General features: G+C 38.4%; 1 protein-coding gene across 6 annotated transcripts in view; it reads left to right on the top strand.

Annotated features, from left to right (window-relative positions):
* Positions 1-25,410, top strand: part of myt1lb (myelin transcription factor 1-like, b) — a 135,913-nt gene that overhangs the window by 66,456 nt on the left and 44,047 nt on the right. For all 6 annotated transcript variants that reach the window (XM_017302503.2, XM_017302504.2, XM_008399628.3 and 3 more), the window contains exon 4: positions 967-1,000. In XM_017302503.2, the coding sequence (XP_017157992.1) occupies positions 967-1,000 (34 nt within the window). The remainder of the gene's footprint in view (positions 1-966; positions 1,001-25,410) is intronic.

The raw sequence follows: 25,410 nt of genomic DNA, 5'->3' as shown, positions 1-25,410 counted from the left end.
TTGTGCCATTTCTACTTTTACAAATAAAAGTATGTTGCCATGATAAAAGTGTATGACAATCCTTGCAATCCACAATTCATATATATACATACATAAAATCTGTACTCTATGCATGACATATAAATGAAATTACAAAGACAAAATGATTTAATGTTTGAAAAAAATGCCAAGGTCTAAGGCAAAGCTATGTAAAGATTTAAATGAGGTCTGTGTGCAGCCTCAACATTGATTGCTCAGTGGATTGCTATTGATCAAATGACTTGTTCTTATACGTCAAACATCTGTGATGTGTGTCAATTACAAATGACACCATATCTCTTCTGAAACTGAATGAGATGATTTGCATATTGCTTCTTAGATGAGGTGCCCAAGATGAAAAATCTGGTCTTTTATCAAATGCTTTTGCTTAAATTTCTCACTAAATTAGTAAATGTTGCCAAAATTCTACTTTTATGTAAGCCACCAAGTTATGCTTGTGGGTGGTCAAAACCTCTTGCCTTGAAAAGTTATATAAATAGATTGGATGGTGGTTGTCACCTGTTGTGTGGGGAAAAAAAAAATTAAAATATTAGAAAAATATATTTAAAAGCAATAAATGAAGAAAAAAAACTTGTATAATTTAGCATGTAGTACATGCTAATATATGCAAAGTTATTTAATCTAAGCCATTTAAAAAGATTAAACACAATACATTTGTATTTGTGAACAGAAATAATGAAAATATATTTTTTAACATCAAAATAAAAAAAAATTTATTAGACGCTGACTGACTAATTCCCACGTTTCCAGCTTTAAGTGTTTCAAGTGTTTCACGGTTAATTTATTTTATGGCAAACCTACGCAGACGAGAAGTCACAGAGATCAACATTTCAGCAGGTTCCCTTTATGTGTGTTATGGCTTGTGTGTTCAGCTGGAGCCGGTGCCGTTTCATAATGATTCTCTCCGTCTCTCTGCTTCTCCCTCAGTGCCTGTGGATCCAGCATTAACAGAACTTTTCAGGTCAGTGAGAATGGAAAAGCGCCTGGCGCTCATGTACGCACACACACACACACACACGCGCACACGCGCACACACACAATTTGCCTATTGTTGTCTCAGCGCAGAGAGATAGAGAGTACCAGTCACCTTATTACCAAACGGATATGTTTCCTCTTTTTCTCCTGTTTGTCCTCACATGTGTGACATAAGTCTGATCTACCTTTTTTTTTTCTTTTGTTCCTCTTTATTTTTCTCTTCAAGCCAGCTTTGTGGAGTGAAAGTCTCTTTCCCTTTCTTAGGCATTGTCATTGTCAGAACACATGATTGGAAGAAAACTGACAAAACAAGCCACAATTTGTTGCAAGTTTTGCCAAGAATTTGATGATTAATCAAAAAGTAGTCGTTCCACTCTTGGTCGCAACAACTGCTTTTACGCATTTATGATAGCTGGCAATGTGTGCTCCTCCTCACTGTGGAGGAATTTTTTTAAGTGAAGTTTGTAAATTGACTTACTGGTGAGTTAAGTATCACTGCCTTGGCCTGAGGGTTGAATATTCTCCATCAGGACTTTCTGGTATCAAGCAGAATTCGTGGCTAAGAATTCATTCAAGTCATCCAGCTGCAGACCAACACACTACCACCACCATGTTGGACTGTTCTTCTTTGAGTCTCTGGGTTAGTTTGAACCAAATGTTACGGACCAAATGTAACAGGGAGGGGAAAAAAGCTCCTCTTTCCTATTTATTCTCAGTAGTCCACAGAACATTTTTCCAAAAGTCTTGGAGATCATGATTTTTTGCTATTTTGTGGCGAATTTGAGAAAAGCCATTTGTCCAAGCAAGTGGCTTTGGTCTGGGAACTTTTCCAGGGAAACCATTTTTCCTCACTCTCTTTTATTGTTAAATCATGAAATCTAAGTTTTCCTTCGGCAAGTATGTTCAGATTAGATATTAAGTTAGGATTTTTTTTGTAAGCCGGAGCCTCCTGGGAAGGTTCACCACTCTGGCATGTTTTCTCTATTTGTTGATAAAAGCCCACACTGTGGTTTTATCGCATTGGAAAGCCTTAGAAATATCTCGGTGATCTTCTCTACCAAGATGCTAAAGAATTTAAAAGAATTCTTGAATTTCTTTCGATTTTACATTGTGCTGCTATTGAAAATCTTAGCTGACAGTTACAGTTACAAGCTACATAGTAACTTGTCTTTGTTCTGGTTAATGAAACTGAACACAAAATTGTAGGTGATTGTAGTTAAATAATGATTTAGGAAGTGCATCAATTACATAATTTCCAAACTAAATCTTGTATTATAGCTGGTTATGTTTGTGTAATATTATTTTTTATGACCTGAAAAAAACATAAAATAGAGCTATTGTCACACTAAAACTAGGATTTTATGTAAAGTGCAATGACTGCTCTTCCTGATGTATTTGCAGCATTATAAGATTTTGGCCTTCTGTCAAGTCACTTAAGACTATTGTTGGTCTCCTGTGTGTTGTTTTGCTGCGGATGCATGGAAAATGTCAGTGAGCACACAAGCAGCAGCCGACTCTAGTCAGGTTAAGTAGAGTTAGTAGCAGACAGTGGACAATCCCTGCAGCGTCTCCTACCTGCATCCTCTCTCTAGCCTTTTTACAGGAGGCTTGAGAGTATTTGTTACTGTTTAAAGCTCCGATGCTTCTAAATATTTATAGGTCTGGCAGGATGGAGGAGATCCTTTGTCAGCGTCTTTGTTTAGTCTGATAAAGGGTGTGTGTCTCCTTTCTTTTTATTCTACAGAAGTGTTTTTGGATTCCAGTTTGACAAAGCTAAGGTCTTAGCTAACTTTTTTTTTTTTTTCAAGAACATAATTGCTGTGATTTCGGCAGCGTCATCTGATTCATTCTGTCTGTCTGAGCTCTTGGAAGATCTCATACGGGATTTTTTAAATGCCACCCAGGGAATGTTTGATGCTGATGGAAATTACGTTTTTATTTTTTTCAGAATTGTTTGTATTTACTACAAACATTTACTTTTACCGAAGCATTCTAACAATGTTTTAAATGATTTCTTTTGTACTGTTTAAACCCTGAGAAAGTATAAATGGTTCAATAAGCCGTATGCCCTTAGAAACATTAAATTAATCTGTGGGAGACACTATATAACGCCCTTCAGAGTAAAATTTGTACAGTATAATGTTGTATTTTCAGTATTTTTGTTTTTCTTTAACATTTTCTGAATTAGTTGCGAGAATGCCAAACAGCGAAGGGACATTTGATACTTTCCAGACAGCCGGCTCTTGTGGCTCCTAAACAACTGTTAATTTATGACCATCTGTAGCCTCCTATTTTGGCTTAACTTGGTGAATATGAATGTTTTGTAAATCCTTTTGCATGTAATATTTTTTTCTGAGAAGCCTTATAAGTGCTTTTCACAAAATTATAATTTTGAATTATTACATATGAATTATTATTTGAATTGATTACCTATGTACAATACATATATAATCTGTTACGAAACCAGGCGTTCTTACTGTTGTGCACTATTTCATGTAAACTTTTAATTTTTATTTAGCATAAAAGCAAACACATACCGAGAAGTACCATAATATTTGGGAACTGCGGCCAGATGCTGCTTTGATGCAGCATCTGGCCGCAGTCCATCGTCTGAGGCGATGGACTGCTATACCTCTGTTCTACTTATTCTTTTATTTAGACATGGATTAACTTTATATGATTTAATGAGAACATGAAATAGATTCCTGATGCATACTGTCAATTTTGTGAAAAGATTTCCCGCATGTTATTTAAATACACACCCCCGTCTTAAGCTAGACTCAAATGGAAGACTAACGCTAGGACTTCAGCTTTTTACTGACTACCCAGTGTTCATTGAAGCTTTCTATTCAGGGTGCTTGTCAACAGTTCAGTGTTTGATAGTTTGTTCTGCATGCTAAAAGAGGTTGGAATACATGTCTGTATTCCACATATAGTTATTTTCACTGGTATTTACAGAGAGCTGTGTGTAACCCAGTTGGGAATTCATGGGTGGATTCTTCAGTGTCCTCTACTCGTCTTTGCAAGTTGTTTCCACCCCAGTAATGTGTAAATTTTATTTTGTCCTTGGCGGTGTTAGGACGTGGTTGCAGCTTAGATAAGCTTCCCAGCCTACCCATGTATCAATAAATAATATTCCACCTCGAAGATTACTGTGTAGCCTTTAGCTGATATTCATAGATAATACAAGCCGGACTCTTCCAATCCTTCATCCACCCTCCTCTCACAGCCTATCCTCATTTCCTATCATTCTCTCACTTTTCCTCCTGTCTCGCCTTCTTCTCCTCACCGTGCTGGTGCCTGCAGATAGTAATTAATCAGGGGATCGATGTGAAGCCTATCTCCAGGCTGGGGCGTCTATAATGTCGATAACACTGCTCGATGGCCTCTCTCCCCAAAGAGCTGCTAGTCTTCGGGGCAAACATGCCCGACTTTGCATCATGTTCGGAGCTGTAAGTGTCTTAATGTGCTTTAATATGACATCCTATTTTTCTTCGTTTGCTTGGGAATTTAATAGGAATTATGTTTTTGTAAGGAACTGTTCTAAAAGGAGACTTCATTTCCCATCTTGCATATTTAAATTACAATTGTAGTGCTGACTCAGTGTGTACAGTGTTTTTATTTGGGGGGGGTGGGGGATGTGTCTAGTTTAATCTTGATCTATGTTTGTAGGTCCTATTCAAATCCACACATCTTATTTGTTGTATAGTAAAGAAATTAACATTTTTGCTGTTTGAGAGCTCTACATACTACAATTTTATGCACAATACATTTTTCTAAAAAGGCTTTGGTCAGCCATTTCAGACTATATCTACCTCATCTTTCTACCTCGTTTCTCTTTTGGTACCTATAGAACAAAACCAAACGGCAGGAAAAATGTTTGTCCATTTAACTAAACATGAGGAGACGTATGTTTGAATTAATTGAATTAATTATTTGAAGTTTTCTTAACCCTTCATTGTGAAAGTTTCTAACAGTTTTAGAGTCATGTGTCAGTGACCAGAAAGACCATAGTCATAGGAAGGTCATAGCAGCATCATGTTTGTAGCATGGCTGTGCGGTCATCACGTTGTTACAATTCATAGGAGTGTCACAGTATATTTATAGTAGTGACATAGGAAGATAATCATATCAGGGTCACAACATGGTCATAGTGGGGTCATAACATAGTCATGCAATGGGTCAACCAATGCAATATTCACTGATATAAGAGCTGTCACTGCTTGCCATAGAGATGATAAAATCATTAAGGTCTGCCATAAAATAAAATCCATACAATCCAGCAACATCTCTAATTATTCACCTATAAATTAAGTAGGTTATTCATCGGTGTACTTTCTACAAAGAAATGCCTAGAACTACCATATAAAGGTACTTTTAAACCTCAGTTTTCAGGTACTGCAGAATTCTGTTCCAGTAAGCAACAGAAATCTATTAAGATGAATAAACTTTGGACTATAATTTCCACAACTTAGCTGCAGATTTTAAAAGGTTTTCCTGAGGGTTTTCAAATAGCATTGCATGTGCTCATACACAAGTACGTCAGCTGAGCCCTGCAGTCCATTTTATAGACTCTGATTAACTTTTTAATTCAGTTTCATACATTATATATAAGTCAGTAATGGACCAGTTACAGCTCTCATGGCTTCTGGGTTCTTGTCAGACTTTTTACTCACCAACCCACCATTTTGACTCTTGAAGTACAGAGGAGTTCACCAGCTAATGTGTGTGCTTTTGTCGCTCCAGTTGAAGTAGGGAAAAGGTTGATAATAATGCATCCTTTTGTATTAAAAAATCACAACTCTATGGATGAATTACTTTTACCAAAGAATAAAAATAAGGGTAAATTTAACAGAGGCCCCTGTTTTTAACCTCATCTTGCTTTTCAGACAATGGGCAGGGTGGAGAGTTTGTGCGACACTCAAAGCCCCAACTATAAACATTCTCCACACATCTTCCCTCTCATTTGCATATTTACAGTCTGCCATGCTAATCATGTTTATTGGGGTGTGTAAGTACAGCGCATGAGTTGAATAGCAAATGCTATCTTTGTACTGGAGACTTTATAGTGAAGTCGCTAGGATGAAAAAAGAAAGTCTCCCCATTTCCGGAAATAAATGGTTTCTCCTGCGGTAATCCAATTTCAAAAGACAAAACAGCCGTCTTACATAACTAGGACAGAACAGGGTCTTGCTAATTATGGTGCTAATGCTCAGTGAAGAATTCCCTTCGTTTTTTTTTTTTGTATTTTTTAACAAAGGCCAAGATTTGTGCAGATATTTCTGTGCAGCTCAGGAAGCGGAGCTGTAACATTTAGACAGAAATATATCTGAACCTCCCATCTGAACCTCCCATTATGCAGGACTGGAGTGTTTCTTAATTTTCCTGCACATTATTCAAAAATATTCTTCCGAAAATTACACACTGGTGAATGTCTCAACACCGCAGTCTGGTTAAAGGAGATAAATAGTTAATTCCCTTGATATACATAGTTAATAAAACTGTCAGTTTTAAAGATTTCAGTAAGTTTCTTCTTTGGAAGATAGACATTACATCATCTATCTTGCGTTCTTTGACTTTATTTTATTTTTTGTGATTAGATAAAGCAGATCACTGCTAAAGATTTCCACCTTTTTACTTGATGTAACCTGTTATAATAAAAACATACTTTAATGAAACAAAATTGGGTCTACATGTATGGATGTTTGTGCAACATCCATACATGCATACTATATTTTACTACTTTAGGTTTTTGCTTCTCTGCTCTTGCTTTTTGCAGAATGTTATATTACCTTTGCTTTGCTCTGTTCATGGTCATTTCTTCACAACGCCAGCCTCGGTCTTGCCTGCGAAACCTAAACCTGTCGCTGCAGCTCTGACGGACACTGTCGTATTGATTTGAGAGCAGGAATGAAAAGCTTTTCCCCCCCTATTCTCCATCGCCGCCTCTACGCCAACACGCGCGCGCAAACTGACGAGCAGATCAGATAATTAAAGAGAGCTAAAACAAACAAGAAGATATCAGTTCATCGCTTCGCCTGAAATGCCCTCCCATCTCACTCTCTCTGGATTTGGTTTCTCTCATTCCTCCTCTCTTCTCCTTCCTGCCCCTTTTTTGGTTTCCCTACCCCTTCTAATGCTCTCTTCCTCCCTTCCTTCCTTTCTTTCTTCCGTCCTTTTCTCCGCTTACCCCCTCCTCCTCCTCCTTCGGCTGTCTCAGGCAGAGCTAATTCCCTCTTCAGATGGTGCAGCTCTCATTTGCATACTTATCAAAGTATTTGGACTATCCGACAGAAGCTGTAGGAAGGTGGGGTCATTAATATGTTAATTAGCTCCTCCGTTCTCTTCCCCCCTCTCCTCCGCCCCAATTTTGGAGCCTTTAACGTTAGTGCATCCATATTCTCCACCTCTCTCTGCACTTCACATTCAGCTTTCAGGTCCTGAAAATGCCAGAAGACTCTGCAGACATTAACATGTTGTAGTAACGGGGCATTCATAATGTCTTTATGCAGACTACACACACGCTATCTTCCATTTTGCAGCAAAATATAATCTGGTTGCACAATTTCAAATAATCTGTTCTGGCCCTACACTGACAAAAGAGAATAGTTGATCCAACTTTAAAAAATGCTTCAATTAGTAACAAGTAATTGCTTTAAATTTAGCCTGGACAAATTTAAGTCAGACATACTCAAATCGTTTAGTTTCTTTCAAATAGAGACTGAATTTTATTTAAAATCAAAGTTTTAAGTTCTTTCACATCAATAACAGAATTTTCCAAAAGTACATTATGACTCATTTTTAAAAATATAGCTTAACATAAATAATTTTATATGTGTGCTCTTGCAAGTTGTTTTAGTTTTCCAAACAGGATTAGGATGGGAATCGAGAACCGGTTCTCAGTAATTCAATTCCTTGAAGTTGTTAAGCTGATTGCTTAACGATTCCGCTTATCAGTTCCAGTAATGTGTGATGTATTTGCGTGATGATGTATTGCACATGCTCCATATTTTGCTTTAGAAAATATCCAGGATGGCATCGCGGCCAAAGCACTTCAAAATATTTTCTTATTTCACAGAAACAGGTGATGCTTGGACCAGTTGCAACATGTTCAAAACTTTACTCACATTAAAAGGACGACATACCTCCAACATCCTCAAACATTTGACACAACTTGGAACCAGTTTTTAGTTTTGTGAAGTGTTTGATACGTTGCTTGCATTAAACTTAATAAATATTTTTTGGCAACTTCATAAGGAATTTTTCTACATGCCTAGGGTTGTGAATGCTTATGAATACTTCTTGGTTTTGTCAGTAGCTTTCTAGATTGTAGAGTGAAGTAGTATTGGTTTTTTTGTAGGCAACAGCTGCAGTTTATCAAACAGCTCAAACCCTATAAGGAAACTTTATGTGGATGTTTACATTATGTATTAATTTATAATATTTTCTTAAACACAAAAAAATGCAAAATCATATTGGTGCCAAAATTATAATGTGGACTGGTTGTTGTCAGTGACATTTTTAAATATGCCGTTCAAAATTACTGATGTTTGAAGTCAGACTTGTTTTAAATTATGAAAACTTTGCTTTAGTCATTACTGCCTTCTAAGTAGCCATTAGAATTGCTTGGCTCTGTGTCAGAAAGTTAACATCTGAGAGGTATTGAATACTCATAAGTAACATAACTCCTCTTAAATAAACAAAATGCACACTCCCAATTTTTGACGCAGTCAGCAGTCGATTCTCAAGAGAAATGGCGGTTGGACTGTGGTTGGTACTGAGGGATTTATCTTCTGTGAATGTCGAGCAAAGTTTATATCATAATATGAGACGTAGGGTATTAAGGCTGCAGTAAACTTAATTGTTTTACTTAGTTTTAAAGTAAAACGTACATTTTAGATGGAAATTTTGAATTTTAAGTTAACTGAACTCATAAAAGTAAGTTGTCATCACCACTCGAAAAGAATTAAGTGAGCTGAGCGTAATATCAGCTACCGTGCAAAAACTGTTAAGTAGAGTAATATCTTGATGGACACACCTGAATCCTGGCAAGTATGGCAAGCAGTTAAACTAGATGTGTGCACACAGTTTGTTTCCTAAGAATAAAACATTATGATTTTCTCTATGAATAAATGTAACATAAGTTGAAAAAACTGATGCAATTTTCAGAGCTGTGTGTATTTTTGTAGTCTATGGAGGAAAAAAGTTTGAAACATTGAGTTCTTTGTATTTTTTCCATAAACCTCATCTACTTTCATTTCCATAGCATACTTTAACAGAAGTGTGAAGCATTTCTAGGTGTCTTCTTTTTCTTCTTCAACATTTATTTAGCCAGGATAGAGCTCCTTGAGATCAAGGATTTCTTTTACAATTGTCCTGGCAATCATGCAGTTAACAGTTGGTTACAAAAAATACAATACAAATGTATTTGGAAAAAAACGTAAGTCAGATTAAGGAAAAAAAATATGCTTACTGAATAGGACCAGCAACATATTTGAAGATAAAAAATGTGTCACGAAATATGTGTACTCAATATCAATACTGCAGTTAGAAATGGAAAAGTAGAATGCAAGTAAGGGTCAGCAAAAAATATTTGGCACTTATCAAATGAAAGTGTGTTTCTAAGGTATTCTTTTCCAGTTCCTGAACATGCTTACGGGCAAATTCTGGAAGTGTGCTTCAATTCATTGGAGGATATCGCCTTTTATCAGCCCTTTTTCATGTGTGCAAATTTATCGAAAACATTGTTTTACATTTAAACCACCAAAATTGACAAGAATGCTTTTTTTATTATTGTGACAAGATGGAAAGACCTGAAGGATAAATTCCTTCAAAACAAAAGTGAAATAAACTGTAGTGGAAGCCTAAGAAAAGCATCATAAAAGGATATGAGTGATGTCACCGAGTCACAGTCAGTAGTTTGCACGACCACAACGGAGCGATGTTAACGTCTTTAGGAAACTTTCAACTTAATGATGGCATTCGTTCTGGCACTGCTTTTACTGGAAGAGATTAAATGTGCTTTATTCAGAAAAAAAAAAAAAAAAGAATGAACACGGTCGAAACCGTGTTTAGGACACCCTGACCTGGCAACCTTTAAGCAGGAAAGCTGAAAAAGTCACATTTGCAAATTGCTATTCCCATTTGATAGCTGTTTAATGTGAGTCAGCAGTTGCACACAGAGATCTATCTCTGTGGAGACTGACTCATTATTGATAATATATCACTCTTCCTTCCCTGCAATATATCAATATAAACAAAGGCTCCTATCCTAACCATATAAACCAATATATTAGACTGAGTTGTATCTGCTACCTGGTTCTGTTATTATTCTGCATGAGCCTGCTGCAGGCAGAGAGTATCCACTGTGTATTTGTAGTTATAGCAGATATAAGCAGTGCAATGCTGCAGTCTAACCCATCTAGCCACTTCTAACTTTCCAATTTGCTGCCCTGTAATGCTGAAAAATTACTTGTTTTCCCCCCATATTTTAAGTTGAAAAAGTTTTGTTAGCTCTTTTAAATCAAATCAGGACTTTATCAGAGTAAGAAAAAATGAACTCTGATAACTGTGTCTTATTTTAAGTCAGTCTGGTCCAATACTGTTGCTCACCTAAACAGTTGGTGTAAGAATGCAAACAATGAGCTTCTCAAAGCTAAAAAGATCTGAGGGAAAAACAAAGAGATTTTGGAAGGTAGTATGTGTTTATTAGTTTATCAGATAAAAGCTATGGACAGACTTTCATATATGAGATTAAACAGTTGAAAGTCCCTTTGCAGCAGAAGAGACACAATGTTAATTATGAGGTTAATAGGTCAGCCATGCAGTTCTTGTTCTAACAAGGTTTGGTTGGCAGTGCGCTGCAGATGAGTCGACACTGATGCACGTGATTGACTAAGATGCTTATGACAGGCATCAGTGTCTGACGTTAATTAAAAAGGCCACGAGAAGGTAAAGCAAACGCTGGAGTTCATGTCCTGAATACGATTTAAACTTTGTGCCTTAAATTCGATATGCAAAGTAAGCAAAATTTACACAGTTCACACAAAGGTGCTTTTGGTAGTAAGCTTAAGTTTAAATTGTTAAAGATCAGAATAATCATAGAGAGAGAATATAAAGCTGGAGGGTTCCAAATCTGGAAACAGTTATCTCAATGCTGCTGCTGTTTTCTTTTTTTCTTATCACATTATTTTAAAATTTTTCTGGGTAAACTCTGTCTTTTTTTTTTTTTGCACCTCAGAATTCATGCAGATTGACTCTGTGGGTTTTTTTAGGGAACATTAAACCTATGTCTCATTATTGGTGGTTTTGAGCCAACATTCAAAACCACCAACACTGAGGATTTGAACATAATACTTTTAATGTCTCCTTCATTGTTGTTGCTCTAACGCTGCTGGTTGTCTGTATGAAAAAGTTTGTCACTATAACTCCAGATAAGTCACTTTAGAAAAAATCCACAGTTGTTTGCTTATGGTTGCCAACAACATGAAAGAAACTGCCAAGAAAGCAAGAGATCTGTAATTGGTCAAAGTTTATCATTTACTGGTAAATTTTCTAAAGCCCACAGGAGGTGAAGAGGCAGTTTACAGCCACTTTGAGTACGATATGCTGAAAAGTATTTATGGAGGGTTTGCTCCACATTGTCTTCCCAGGCTTTGCAAATAGGAATTCAAAATGCTTCTTTTGTTCACACGACCTTCTTATACCGTCATGATTTTATCTACTACAAAGATGTGGTGTTTTTCTAATAACTAGTCATTTTATGTGTTTCCTTTGTTTGATTTGTGAGACATCGGAGGTGGGCCGGGGGAGAGCACATTAAAAGAATATTTAAGGATTTGATAATGATAAATGAAGAATGAGGACAGAACCCAAGGATAAGATGCAGCGAGAGGAGAAGAGCGCTCACCTTGCTCTCAGCAACAATAAAAGCCTCACAAATCCACCTGGCCTTGCCACTGAAGACATATTTCTCTCTGCGTGCCAAAGCGAGAAGGTGTTCAATTTGGCCCACACGGGGCACGCTTGATAATTACTCTCACTTTGAACGCAATTTCCTGGCTGTGGGTAATGATTGACAGATTGTATCCCTGGTGTCAGGTGGCCAGCCACGCCCCTCCCGACTACGGCAGAAATTAGAGAACAGCGGGGGCTAAATTACACCTTAGCAAAGACCTCTGGCAGGAGGACAGGAAGGGAAGCATGATGAATGAGAAAACGATCGGAAGAGAAAGGTAGACGGGTGAGTCGCACGGGAGCACCAAGATGATTGGAGGAATAGCTCAGGAACACATTTGTAGCTGCACATGGAGGCATGCACTGAGGTAATGGGTCTGCAGTACTATTGGAGTGCAAGGGGAGAGACACTTAAATGCCATTTCTGCAGCTGGGATGCTGTTTACTTCCTCGCGCGCGCACGCACACACACACACGCACGCACGCACCCCCACGCACACACACACCTACTCCTTCCACTTTGTCATGCACTGAAAGCACTCAGACTGATATGCGAGCAGCTAGAAACCAGCAGAGTGGCACAATGACTCAACGAGTTCAGCAGCAGGAAGTGGACAAGGAGAGTGACAGATCATTGTAGGGATAAACATAACTGGTGGACATCATCTTAACAGAAACCACTCTCGCATCAATCCTCTTTTAGTCAAACAGTATGGCACCCAAAAGTGGGCTGTACATTCATTTTTGTCAACAAAGGTAATAAAAGGATCAAAACTATCCATGAGTTGGCCACACTTGCAAGCATTGTGAGAGTTTTCACACTGAACTACAATAGCTTCTGGTTTAGCTCCAAAAACCACCTCGATCCAGAAGCTGTTATAAACACTTCAAACACACATATATCAGCTGCAGGAACTGCAGAACCGAGGAAAAATAAAAAACAAACGTGCACACTGGACATTTAGTGGTCTCTTTGTTAGGTTCACTTGTCACTAGTAATGGTGATAGTAATAGTTTAGTCAAGTGCCAGCAACTTATTCATTTAGGAATCTAGATGTGGTTACAATAATTTACTGTAGCTCAAACTGAACATCAGCACAAACAAGAAGAACAAGGTTTTAAATGACTTGTGCCAGATGTGCTGCTCTGATAGTTTCAGAAATGGAAATGTCAAACTCTGACAATCCCTCAGTTTACTGAAAAATAAATATCAAACAGATTCAGGAGGGTGTCTTGCTTGAAGTGCTCATCATGGTAATAGCACAAACAGAATTTAGCAGACACTGTAAGTTTTATTAGTGCTATGCAAGACTTTGTAACTGTGTGACTTTGCACATGCTTTAGGTTAGTGACAAATAAATGGGGTGTTTTTGCAAACATTTATGAAAATGCTTACATTTGTAATGGTAGAAGAGAAAATAACATCTGATGTTATTTTTACGTCCTTTACAACATCCTAATTTATTTGTCTTTTTAAGATACACCTTGGAAAGAAGTCTATAATTTAAGCTGTAGTATTGTTTTCTATGAAATGGTTTCATGTCTTTCAGAAATATTTTAAAGTTTCCTAAATTTAGCCACTCCCCCCTCCCCCACCACTTGTACTTGACTGGCATATCCAAGCAGATTTGCTTAAAAACATTTTCTGAATCAGTGCTATGAAGGGGTCCAAGTCATTGTACTGTTGATCAGTACTGCTTCAAGAGCTAACATGTCAAATTATACTGTATTTACTCATTCAATACTTCAACACAGGAACCACCATAAGAAAAGTTTTGAATCAAAAATTTTGCACACTTAGACAAAATTTATATTTTAGTCTTTTATATTGTAGAGATAAATATGTCAAAATAAATACATTTTTAAATTTGACAGTTCACAGAACTATTGACAAGCTATAAATTACACTGTTGAGGTTGTTGTTCAAATTAGAGATGTAAGTCAGTGCTAACTTTGCTAATAGAACAAGTGGTGTAAAGTAAAGCCATCAATTCAGTTCAGATTTTTTACATTGCGCCATTAACAAGATGTCATCTCCAAGCACTTCATAAAAAATAGTCAATTCAATTCAGTCATACATACAGTCCAGTTGATCCTAGTTGATCAAACAAAGCAGTCAAGTTCAGTTTATCTTTCAAACTAGTGAAAAAGTTTTCTGTCTAAGGAAACCAAGCAGATTGCATCAAGTCATTGTCTTGCAGGATTCACTCCTCCTGGACGAACATGTAGCAACAATGAACAGTTTCTTGCATTGTGTCAATGTCTTTGCAGCAATCCCTCCTACTGAGCACATATGGTAGGGAAAGGAAAGCTCCCTTTTAGAGGGAGAAACCTGCAGCAGGATCTAGTTCAAGATTGTAGCTAAAACTAATTTACAAATGTAGTCCCTTGGCAGGTTACACACGACTGTACACACTGAGCAGTTATGGCCGCACTCATAAATAATTAATAACCTTCTTTAAAGCTCATTATATCATATACCCTGTCCCGAGTCTCAGCAATCTGAATACAGACTTAGCAGTTTTATGGCATAATTCAAACATAGGCATGAAAGGATTGACCTGAGGCTTATTATGTATTTAGCAATTTTGGTAAACAATAATGCAAGCTGTGATATGTGTATCGTTGGCAGTGAAAATTCTGGATTAGAGCATCTCTACTTTTTATTATTTTCTGTGTTATATGAAATTATATTAGAAATTCTACAGAATGACATTTCTTCTTCTTTAGCTCTGTATACATCTCTTTAGGTTTTATTTTGTATTTATCCTCTATCTTATTAGCAATTTGTGCTAGATCTCCTCTGGGGACTACCAATGGAAATTAGCCAGATTAGCCAGTGACTACATCTTCTCTTTTAGGGTTGACATTCCTGCGCATGAACCAAATAAATAAATTCAGACAAACATTGCCTTAATGTTACTTCCCACGTTTAAACGTATTTATACGTAGATGTAGGTATGAAACCACTTGTAGTCGCGCTGAGACGGTCCATTGAGTGTTTGCAGCCAAGACAGATGGTGAACTTTAGGTCCACCTCTTCCTGAGTAAAGTGCTACCAGGCTGACATGAAGGGCTCTCGACTGAAGCAGCGCCCTCCGAATAGACTCTTCACCTGGAGAAAGAGAGCAGATAGAGATACACACTCACACATGCTGCACATCCATGCTTACGAAAGACCTCTCAACATGATGACACAAATGTAGACATGCGAGTCGTACGCGCACACGCACGCACACACACACGCGCATGTACACGCACACACAACCTACTTCACATGTAGAGCAGCATTCCCAGCTGAGTGCCGCTCTCCAACCTGGCAATTTCAGCGGAAAGAAAATCCAACTAAAGTACACAGGGCCTCATGCTGATTTCGCAACAGGGGGCTTGAATGGCAGAATGGCCTCACTACAGCCCTCGTTACTGATCCGGCAAGATCCAACTCATCTGGTTCAATAGCACTCTGTCACTGGCTCTTATGTGTGTGTGCACATGCAGGCAAAGCTGGATCCCGTCCCCCCCACACCCCTCACAATCTTGTTGGATTGCAACAGCAAGATTCAACCCACATGCTTAAACCTAGTTGAGAGTTGTGTCTTTATACGCATCTCAGATGGAGAAACATAATGTACATGCTCTCAAATGCACCTAACAGGGAATGTTTTGGGTGACATTTAGTTTCTAGGTTGCACAAGATGCTCCTATAAATGAGTCATGAGTAAATCTGTGAGGTGTGAATAATAGATGGGAGGAGAAGTAAAAAACAAAGGAGTGCTGTTATTATTTGTTAATAAGACACTCTGGAGCATCACTAACTAGATCTCATTACCTCAATACTCGCAGGCATGCATACCACACACACACGCACACACACACACGCCCCACATGCCAAACACATACCGAGGTCTCTCATCCTGCGTGACTATTTTTACCTGTGAAGCCTGTCGTTGCCTAGCACTCTGTAATTACATCCCACACTTCTTCTCCAGCAGATGATTAGAAGCAGTGATGGATGGGTTAACACTGTCACCTAAAGATGCCTAGGTGCAAAGCTAATTATGCGACCATGCATGTGTCATATACCTGATACACGTGATAGCCCTGTGGAATGAGCACGATAAAGGTGGACGCTGCGTCTTCTGTTAATTAACAGATAAGACATGATGAAGGAACTCCGCCGTTGATTAATAGATTTTTGGAGCTCGGTGTCTCAAACTCTGACGGCAGAGTGACAGACACAGTTCCTTCACTTTCTCGTCGTCCTCCATGAAAAACAATTTCAAAAGTGCTCGGCTCATTTATCACTCTGCACTTTATGGAAAAAAATGTCTAAATGCACACTGTATTTTCGCTTTCCCAACCCCCAGAATAGATATGGATTTACTGTCATGTAAGGCGAGTGAGCTTTGTTTTGTGTCTCTGCATAGACAACTGTAGCACTGTTGGAACCTGGGGATTGGAGTGTGTGCTTATACATGCAAAATGTGCCCAGCTTCAGAGCATGTGTGCAGACAGGGATGTGAGGGGTTACGTTTATGATTGCCACGGCTGCAGCTGGGGCTGTGGGCTGAGTAATTGCCTGTCTTGGTAGGGAGAGCGTGGTAGCGAGCTAAAAGTCAAGTGCTCTCTTCCTGCTGTAGACCTCATTTGGATTCCACATAGCTAGCTAGCAAGCTAACACCAGCCTTGGGCCTGTATTATTCATAACTTGACAGATAGCTCTCACTAAAAGCATTGGAAGTGGGCCAGGGAGTGATGGAGCGACAGAGGGAAGCGGCACCACTGCACCTCAGTCTCTGGCAGGGACAAGCGGAGAAGGAGGAGGAGGAGGATTTGGAAACTATAGATGCCCAAATACATCTATTTGTGCATCTCAGTAAATTAGAATACCTCTAAAAATGTACTTAATTCAGTCATTTGATTCAAAAAGTGAAACTTTTATGATATATTACCAAATTATATGGCTATTTCAATGCTTAATTCAAATTATTTTTATTATTTTTATTATGGCTTCTAATTCTAATGTTGCTTAAGACCGGTTTAATAAGATTATTTTCATGCAAAAATATTTTTGTACTGAAACATACCGGTATGTCGCTGAGATGTACAGTGCACACACACACATACTTTGTTGATACTTCTTGCAGCATTACAGTGTGGCACAGAGCATGTTAAGAAAAGCCCAGGTTGCTTTAATATCAGTCTGTAGCATATCTGCAATATTGTGTCTGGTGTCTCTCATCTTCCTCCAGACATTTGAGGTTTTTGTCAGGAAAGTTAGTTGATTGGCCAGAAATCACTCCATTGGTTCTGAAGTGGTTTAGAACAAGAAACGGAAAAGTTATATGTGCCTGTAGTAGCAATGTTCATCTTGTGTATATCTCCAAAAATCTTGAATGAGCTTCGCTTTATAAACCACTCAATGTTGGAACAATCTTTGTTGGTTGTGCACAATTTCTTTAACCACTTTTTCATTCGGGCCGTGGTCTGAAAACATTCAGATCATTGCATGAATGTTTTAGCAATGGTCTTTTGTGACTTACCCTCCATATGGAGGTGAGTTACTGTTTGATGGACAACTGATAAGTGGGAACTATTCCTCATGATTGAGTAAGATGTATTCTAATTAACTGAGATTCAATGATAGGGAGTCCAAAGAGGAGTCATGTAGTATCACCAGAGGGCTTCGAAAAGCGTGCAGTAAAGCAAGGATTTGGATGACAACGGCAAAGGAAAAACAAAAGCAAAATGAAAAAAGAAGAAATGCAGAGTAATATCAAATTGAAGAGAGAAAGATGGCTGGTAAAGAAAGAACAGGCATCCATCCACCCCCACCAAGCTCAGGAAGCCCTCTGTCTCCATGTGCAGCACCAGATAAGGTCGCATTAATCAAAATCTGCCACTTCCCGTTCCAAAAAACACAGTGCATGCCATCAGCCCCCCTCCGTGAAGTATCTGTCACCGAAACAGAAATTTCCATATTTAATGGGAAAGCTTTATATCACCAAAAAAACCCCGAAAAGTGTGTGGGCTGGGGGTGAAAGGAACTGAGCTGGTTGGATCTGTCAGCTCTGTCATTAGTTTATACACTTCAGACTGTGCATGGTGCCTCGGGGTTCATTTCAGTTTAGCTCTGATTCAGCTGTTATCACTTCAGCAGCACGACTGAGCCGGACACAGATTGGTCCGCTCAAACACAATCACCGCTGTAATGACAGTTCACTAAAACACTATTATATTGTCTACTCTGCATCACCGAGTCTCTTTCTTCGCCTGCTAGGACTTAATTAATTAATTTATTTGTTCTGCTGCATATTCTGTCCTCTAACACAGTTTAAAGCAGGCTTTGAAAGCCCTTCAACAGTGCGGCTGCCAAATTTACAGTGGCGTGCACGTATTTGTTTATTTTTTCCCTTTGTAAATGCTCCCCCTCATTTGCCTTCTGTGCTTTATGACAAGCCTGCAAACTGCCTTTCTGACATTACCTGACGTCAGATAAACAGGTGGTGTTTATGCTTTTTTTTTTTCTCCTATCCCCGCTTTTTTTCTTCTTTTTTATTTTTATAACTGCCTCCCGGTGGAACAACATCAAAGGGAATGGCAGATCATGTACGGTTAGTGCCGAGCGTGCCGTGGGGGTTTGGGGGCGGGTGGGACCTTGGCAGTGGAAAGGGGAGGTGGCGCTTTCTGAATGGGTTAGCGACTCGGGGCCACCTCCGGGCTCGGGCTCATCCTGACCCCTAACCTCTGAACCCATTTCATACCCATTTCTGGATCTTTCTTCCTCCTCCTTCCGGCATGCCTTCCCTTCCACAGCAGCTGCCAACAGAATTACATCAGTGTCATAAAGCCCTCCTCCACTGGTGGAAAGACGAGGCTTAGCAAATATGAAACAGAGTTGGCCTCACAAAAGGAAGATTTTTTACTCTGTTATGTTATTGAGGAACTACTGTAACCACTAAGCCTGGTTGTGATGGTTATTATTAACAAATCGCATGAAAAGATGTACACCAGCCATGCATTCATTATGTTTTTAATCTATATATTCTCTTGTCCCTAACTTGTGTCCAGATCTTCTGGTTTCGGTTCGAGATTAAATCTTTAGCAAAGGGTCTATTTAATGTTAGTGGTGTGATCATTTTGAATGAAATCTACTGCAAATAAAATAAAATAACCTTCTCAGTATTGCCCTCAATAATAAACTCAATAATAATTTTCTTAGGGAATGAAACCATACTTACCATACCTTGTTGAAACCAATAATGAAACAAGTGTTACTTGGTAATTTTGGACATTGCAAATGTGATAAAGCAAATAATTAAATAATAATAATGGTATAAAATTCTTAAACCAATAACAGTTACTACTTTCCAGTAGTATTTTTTTTCCAGATGATGACACTGACTACAGTGTCACCATCTTTGCAGATAAGTTAAAAAGTCACAGAAAATGTTTTGCAGAATATTCAATTCTCATTTTTCTTGTAGTTTGTCAATGGCAACGGAGAAAGTGAATACAGTCATTTAGTCCATGTTGACCAAATTTCCAAATGTTGAATTAACATTTCCAGTCATTTCGTTTGGCTTGACAGTTCTCTCTTTGCAGTGTAGGAAGAGAGATTTCCGGAAAGCTTCATGGCGTCAAACTGGTGCATTACATGTGTCACAGCCAAACATTAGCAATTGGGTAAAGTTTAAAACTGCAACAAAATCCTTCAACAAAATCCAGGAAGCAATAATTTCTCAAGAGCAGAAGTGTAGAACAAGTGGCTGTTTTTTTTAGTTGTTTTTTTTACCATGCTAATATAAATGGACTCAGCCAGAAAAAATATAAATTAATTGTTAATAGAACAAAAGGAGAAGTTTTCAGGTTGCCATTTAATAATTTAAATTTTCAGCACTTTTTAAAAAATTCTCTAGAAATATCGATAGCATTGTTTTCCTTTAGATCTCGCCTTTAATTTTATTCTACCGCCTGCATTGTATTCAGTACTTTACAATTGATTTTTGGCAAATCACTCTGGTTTTCTTACATGCAAACAGAAAGTGAAGAACTCCGAGCAATAAGGCACTTAGTGATAAGAATTTGTAATGTATTTTATTGGCTTCTAATCAGGTAATGATTACGTTCCACAGCAGGTAAGAAATAAACAAAATAGAAACACAGCTAATATATCTTCACTCAGGTGGTTCATCACAGCCAAAGACTGCTTCATCACTCCATCAATTCTTCCAAACAAACAGCTACTGTGACAGCCTCCTCAGTGGCTTCGGTAGACAGATGAAAAAAAACAAAACAAAAGAAGAGGGAAGTCCTCCTCAGAAAATGGCTGATGGGCTAGTAGCTACCTAGATGTTCTTTCCTTATGCATCCGAGAGTCGAGGTGATTGATTGAAGTCATTACGCTGGTGGAAAGACTCCTTACCTGGCTAATCCGGGAGTGATTTTAGTAGCAGGATGACAGATAGCCACATTACAGTCTAGAATCAGCTGCTCGATGAGCTCTCCTCCCCAAGACTTCCACAAGTGAATTATGTAAAATAGCTTGTATAATATAAATACTAATATTCTCATAGTTGATAACGCAGCTGTCTTAAAGATGTATGCATCTCTGACATAAACAACATGTTTACAAAGACATTTCAAAGTTTAGGACTATGATTTTTTTTTTTATAACTTAAACGCTTATTGCTGTTAATACACTGATTATTTATTAAAATATCAAAATATAACTATACAGTTTTCTGACAAATGTTGAGCGGTGTCTCTCACTTGGTCTTCACCAGCCAAGACTATTTCATTTGGGACGGAGGAATGGACATGGCCAGTCTCCAGTTGGAAATGGGAGCTGCACAGTCTTCTGGAAAATATACAGGGAACAAAAATATAAAGGTTAATAACAATTAGTATGGATTTTTCTTTACCAAAAAACAAAATCTCATCATATATTTAAAAAAAAAACTGAATATGTGTTGATGAGGCTCGTGTAACAACCCTAAAGCAAATAATAAACATACTTTTCATTAATCCAATATTTCTGTATTAAACACTTTTATGGTGCCAATGTAATATTCTAATCTAAAATGTTGTGGTTTCATTAGTTGTAAGCGGAACGTAATGAGAATTAGTTAAAATATCTGTGTATAAATAATCTATGTAGTGTGTTTCACTTTGAGTTACTGAAATGCATGTTGTTTTCCATAATATTGCAATTTATTAAAAATGACTTTAAATAAATAAATGTGTTTTATTGGGTCTTATTCAGACTAAAACACAGAAAGCTTTTTCGCAGACTACATTCTGTGAAATGTTGTCACTTCAATAACCCTTCATTTTTTTGGCAGGCACTAATAAAGATGGCAAACGTATTTAAGCCAAATGTACTTTATGTGAAGATGTAAGACAGAATAGAGTCAAAATAATATCTAAACAATAATTAAATCCAGCTTAACATTGAATGAAGAAAACGTTGTAAATTACGTCCCTTTCCCTTTGCAAATCAGAATAAAAATGTTGGCATCTCGTCTGGTGAAACATAAATGATCTGTGCAATCCTGATTCATCCCTCCCATCTTCAGCAGTTCCAATTTGTTCTCCACCATAGAGAAAAACCTCTAGCTAAGCACCAAAAACACTTTGGTTTGATAATTAGCACACAAGGCAGAAAAAAATGAGCAGCCAACACTTTGGGTGGGTTTAGAGGATAAATGTTGGAAGATTTTCCTAAACACATGGAAGTTGCCAACTGGAAAGGTTGCTTGTTCATTGTGCTGCGCTTAGGCAGAAACGTACAGATAAGTCGAGAAGAGGAGTAGAAGGCTGTGCAAAAGATGGAAGGAACCAAGTTTACATATTGATGGGTTTGTGAACTTCAAGAATTATATTTTGCATTTGCCCGCCATCCTTTTTGGAACCAGAACTGACCACACGGGGACTAGACATTAGATCTTTGTGGGATATTTAGGCACTAAAGAAGCTCACGCGTACCGATACGAATTTCAGGCGTTTTTCTGATTTCTTTTTAAGATCTGTAAATGTACTCTTTGACAAGTCGGATTACTGTTCACTACCATTTTTCAAATCTTCTAGAATTTTTTTCCATTTTTGCATTCTATATTTTTCTACAAATTCCACTCAAATCAATAGCTTTGCCCAGTCCTGCAGAAATAAGCTGATGGCACGGATTGTGCATCCAGGACAGATCGTGGAGTGACAGGTGAAACCGTTTGTCATCGTCTTTTTCTTTGTTCCTTTTGCAGATAAAATGTGAGCTCTAACTAAACTGTCCCCACAAGTATCAGTAGTATTGATTTGTTTGTTATGTTTGGGTATTCATCCCCAAACTCCTTGATGAAGAGCTAAAAAAAAGAAAGGAACACAAAAGACAGACAGAAGGCTCCATCCTTATGTTTCTGTGTATTTAGCATTGATCGTATATGGCCCATTAGCACAAGTATTATGACTTACTATAAAAAAAACACACATAATGTGTGTTTCCTGCTGAGTACAACTTTACCATTATAATTCCAAAAGATAAAAAGCCAGCATGTTAAGAAATGGACTCCTCAAGATGATAAACCAGAACAACTTTGAGTCAATATAAAGTTTTCATGCTGTATACTGATGTATCTTTACTGGCTTAGGCCAGTTAGTAGTCTAATTAAACAATGAACATGCCTACAAAGAATAAAAAAAGGTACAAACTGTAGCTTCTAAGCTTCTAACAGCTTTTTTTGTATTTCATTTCTAACACCCTGTTAGTACTGGACATATAGCCATTTCACTTAGGAACAAATTCAGTTGTGGTTTTGTTGGCACTGCCCAGTTTTACTTTAGCATGTTGCATTCACTGACCAGAAAATAAAGTTCACATTTTCATTTTCATTGCTATTCATAAGTAGAAATGAAACTCCACTTGGTGCATCTCTACCTTTAAGCATTGAATAAAGGTGAGCGAAACTAATATCCAAATCATGATATGAGGTATAAATTTAAGAGATCACTCACATAATCAGTTTTTGGCCTTTTGTAAATTACCAAAACCAGCGGTTGTTATGCCATTGCAGTGAAAAGCATGTCTGTTATTTCAGCACCATTGATGAAGGGAGAGTTGTCATTTGTCAAATTTTGGCTTTGTAAATCCAGGAAGACACATTATTATGCGCAAGCATCATTTGAGCTTCATAGTTGGGAATTGTGTCAAGACCAAGGCAATTTGAGGTGATATTTTATGAGTCTGGTCGTCATTCCTGTGCTCATGAATGGGCCAGAACAGCAAATGTGCAAGCTGGAGACTGAGCTGCCAGCAAACGCCCCAAATTGTGGCGTCTGCCATGCACTTGCTGAGCCTCCTGCACCAAGACACTGCCTTTTGTTCTCCTCTGCTACTGGGAGAAGCCTGACAGCTCTGAAATGATCCTCACTCCTCTTTCACACGCAAAACCTTCCTTCTCTTTATCCCTCCTGTACCCTATATTTCCCGGGTTTGTGCACACATGAAAGAGGCCTCCATACAGAAATGCACAAAAAAAAGCATACATTCTCCCATCTGTCTCGCCTCCTATAGCCTCTAATTTTCCTCCCCACCCCTCATTTTCTCTCCCTGCCTGCCGTTCTCTCTCATTTTTCCTCACTGGCTGGCTGACTGGCTGTGAGGATGGCGAATCCCTCGTGGGTTTCTGGAGGGTATCACCATGGAGACGGGGCTCTGCCACACGTGTCTATAGATCCTCCTGCTGGATAGGGAGCACAGTCGGAGGTGGTGCATTCCCTCTGTCTCCAGTCTGCTCTGTGGAGGAATAAGTGCGATGAAGACAGTAGCAGTGTTAGAGAAACCAGGGAAAAATACCAGGAATAGTAATGCAGAGAGCAACTTACGCTTGAAAACCTTAACATATTGAAATAATGCAGAGGAATGTAGGAATGGCGAACGTAAAGATGGCAGAAAGAAAAGATGAAGGAAAAAGGAGGCAGGGGGAGCAGCTACAGCACCTTCATCCGTGCATCAGGGAGACAAATAGTGTGTGATGCTAATGACCGGCTAAAGCTTTTGCCCCCGCTGCGAACAGCCGCTAATATGACTGCTAATAAAGGCACCGTGGAACGGTGTCGCATTCCAGCAGTCGCTCAACTGTCGACTGAAATTAGCCAAACAGGAGCTCTCTGTCTCCTGCCACTCCTCTCCCCTGTCTCACGTTAATGCTCCAGGAACTGGAGCCCGTTCAGTACAATGCCTCCTGACGGGGCTATTCTGCATTAAGGGGGCCTCTTGTTCACACTGTAATAGAATTTGTTCCATCTTGTAATGCTAAGGATGCCCACTTTATAGAAAAATCAAGTGGTCTTTTTGTGGTCTGAAGCTCTTTTCTTTTCTTGATTGCTGCCTCCCATCCTGCACGCGCCTCTCGGAGGATTTTTGTCATTCTGCCAGGAAGGTGGTCGGGGAGGAGGGGGGTCAAAGCAACTTAGAATGGTGCAGTATTTTCTCATCGTCTTGTTTTTTTCTTCACATTTCCAGCTGAATTAGTCCTCTTTTCAAGTAAAATACCATTTAATTACTTGAGGAATTTTAATTGCTAAGTGCAGTGAGTGGGATGCAAGGCCTGTGATGAGGAACATTGCCGACAAGGTCACTCGGTGGCAGGATTGGAAGAACGTGGGAAGCTGCGGAGGCTTCCTGCAGGTTTAGTCATCATGGGGCTCGCTAGAAGCAAGGCAAACATACCTTTTCATCATATAGCAACAGTTAGACATCTAAAGGACACTTAAGAACTCAGCTCTTACAGCGATAATAAGCTGTGGTGAATTATAGCACTGTTCCGGAACCAATCAGTTTCTAATGTATCAAAAAAGTTTGCCTCATCATCATGCCTATCCAGAAAGCAGTCTTTGTTGTATTGCTGGCATTTGTTTAGAATACTAAAATTGACAACTAAACAACACTCAACATAAAATTAACTGTAAAAATCTATGACTGAACAGGAGTTTATAAAGTTCTCTCAAACCGAAGGAAATGATGTTAAGTTAACAATGAAGCTGTTATAATGCTGTGTCTATTTTACTTTGTAATGTCAATGTATTTGATATATAATGAGACAGACGGTTGGTAAAATGTAGTGTGAGATTGCCTGATGTAATCTTAGGGTATTTGCTTACTTAGCAAGGCATTTGAAAGGTTTCTTCATTTCTAAACTAGCCAACAACAACTAATCAATCTAGAATATGCTGGACATGTTACAAAATATGTATTGAGCACAACAACAACGCATCAAATGCTTCTCATTTTTGGAGATGCCAAAATCTTCCCTCTGGGAATAAAAATTCTGTTTTGACTAGACCTGTGGTTCTACAAGAACAAGCTGATCTTGTTGGGGAAACTATTAATCTGACAAAGGAAGGCCAGACTGCACTGTCCTGTCACCACTGCGATTAAAATTCCTT

Source organism: Poecilia reticulata, chromosome 22, assembly GCF_904066995.2.
Source record: "Poecilia reticulata chromosome 22, P_reticulata-male-v2, whole genome shotgun sequence".
NCBI lineage: Eukaryota > Metazoa > Chordata > Actinopteri > Cyprinodontiformes > Poeciliidae > Poecilia > Poecilia reticulata.
This window is presented reverse-complemented; position numbering and strand designations above follow the sequence as displayed.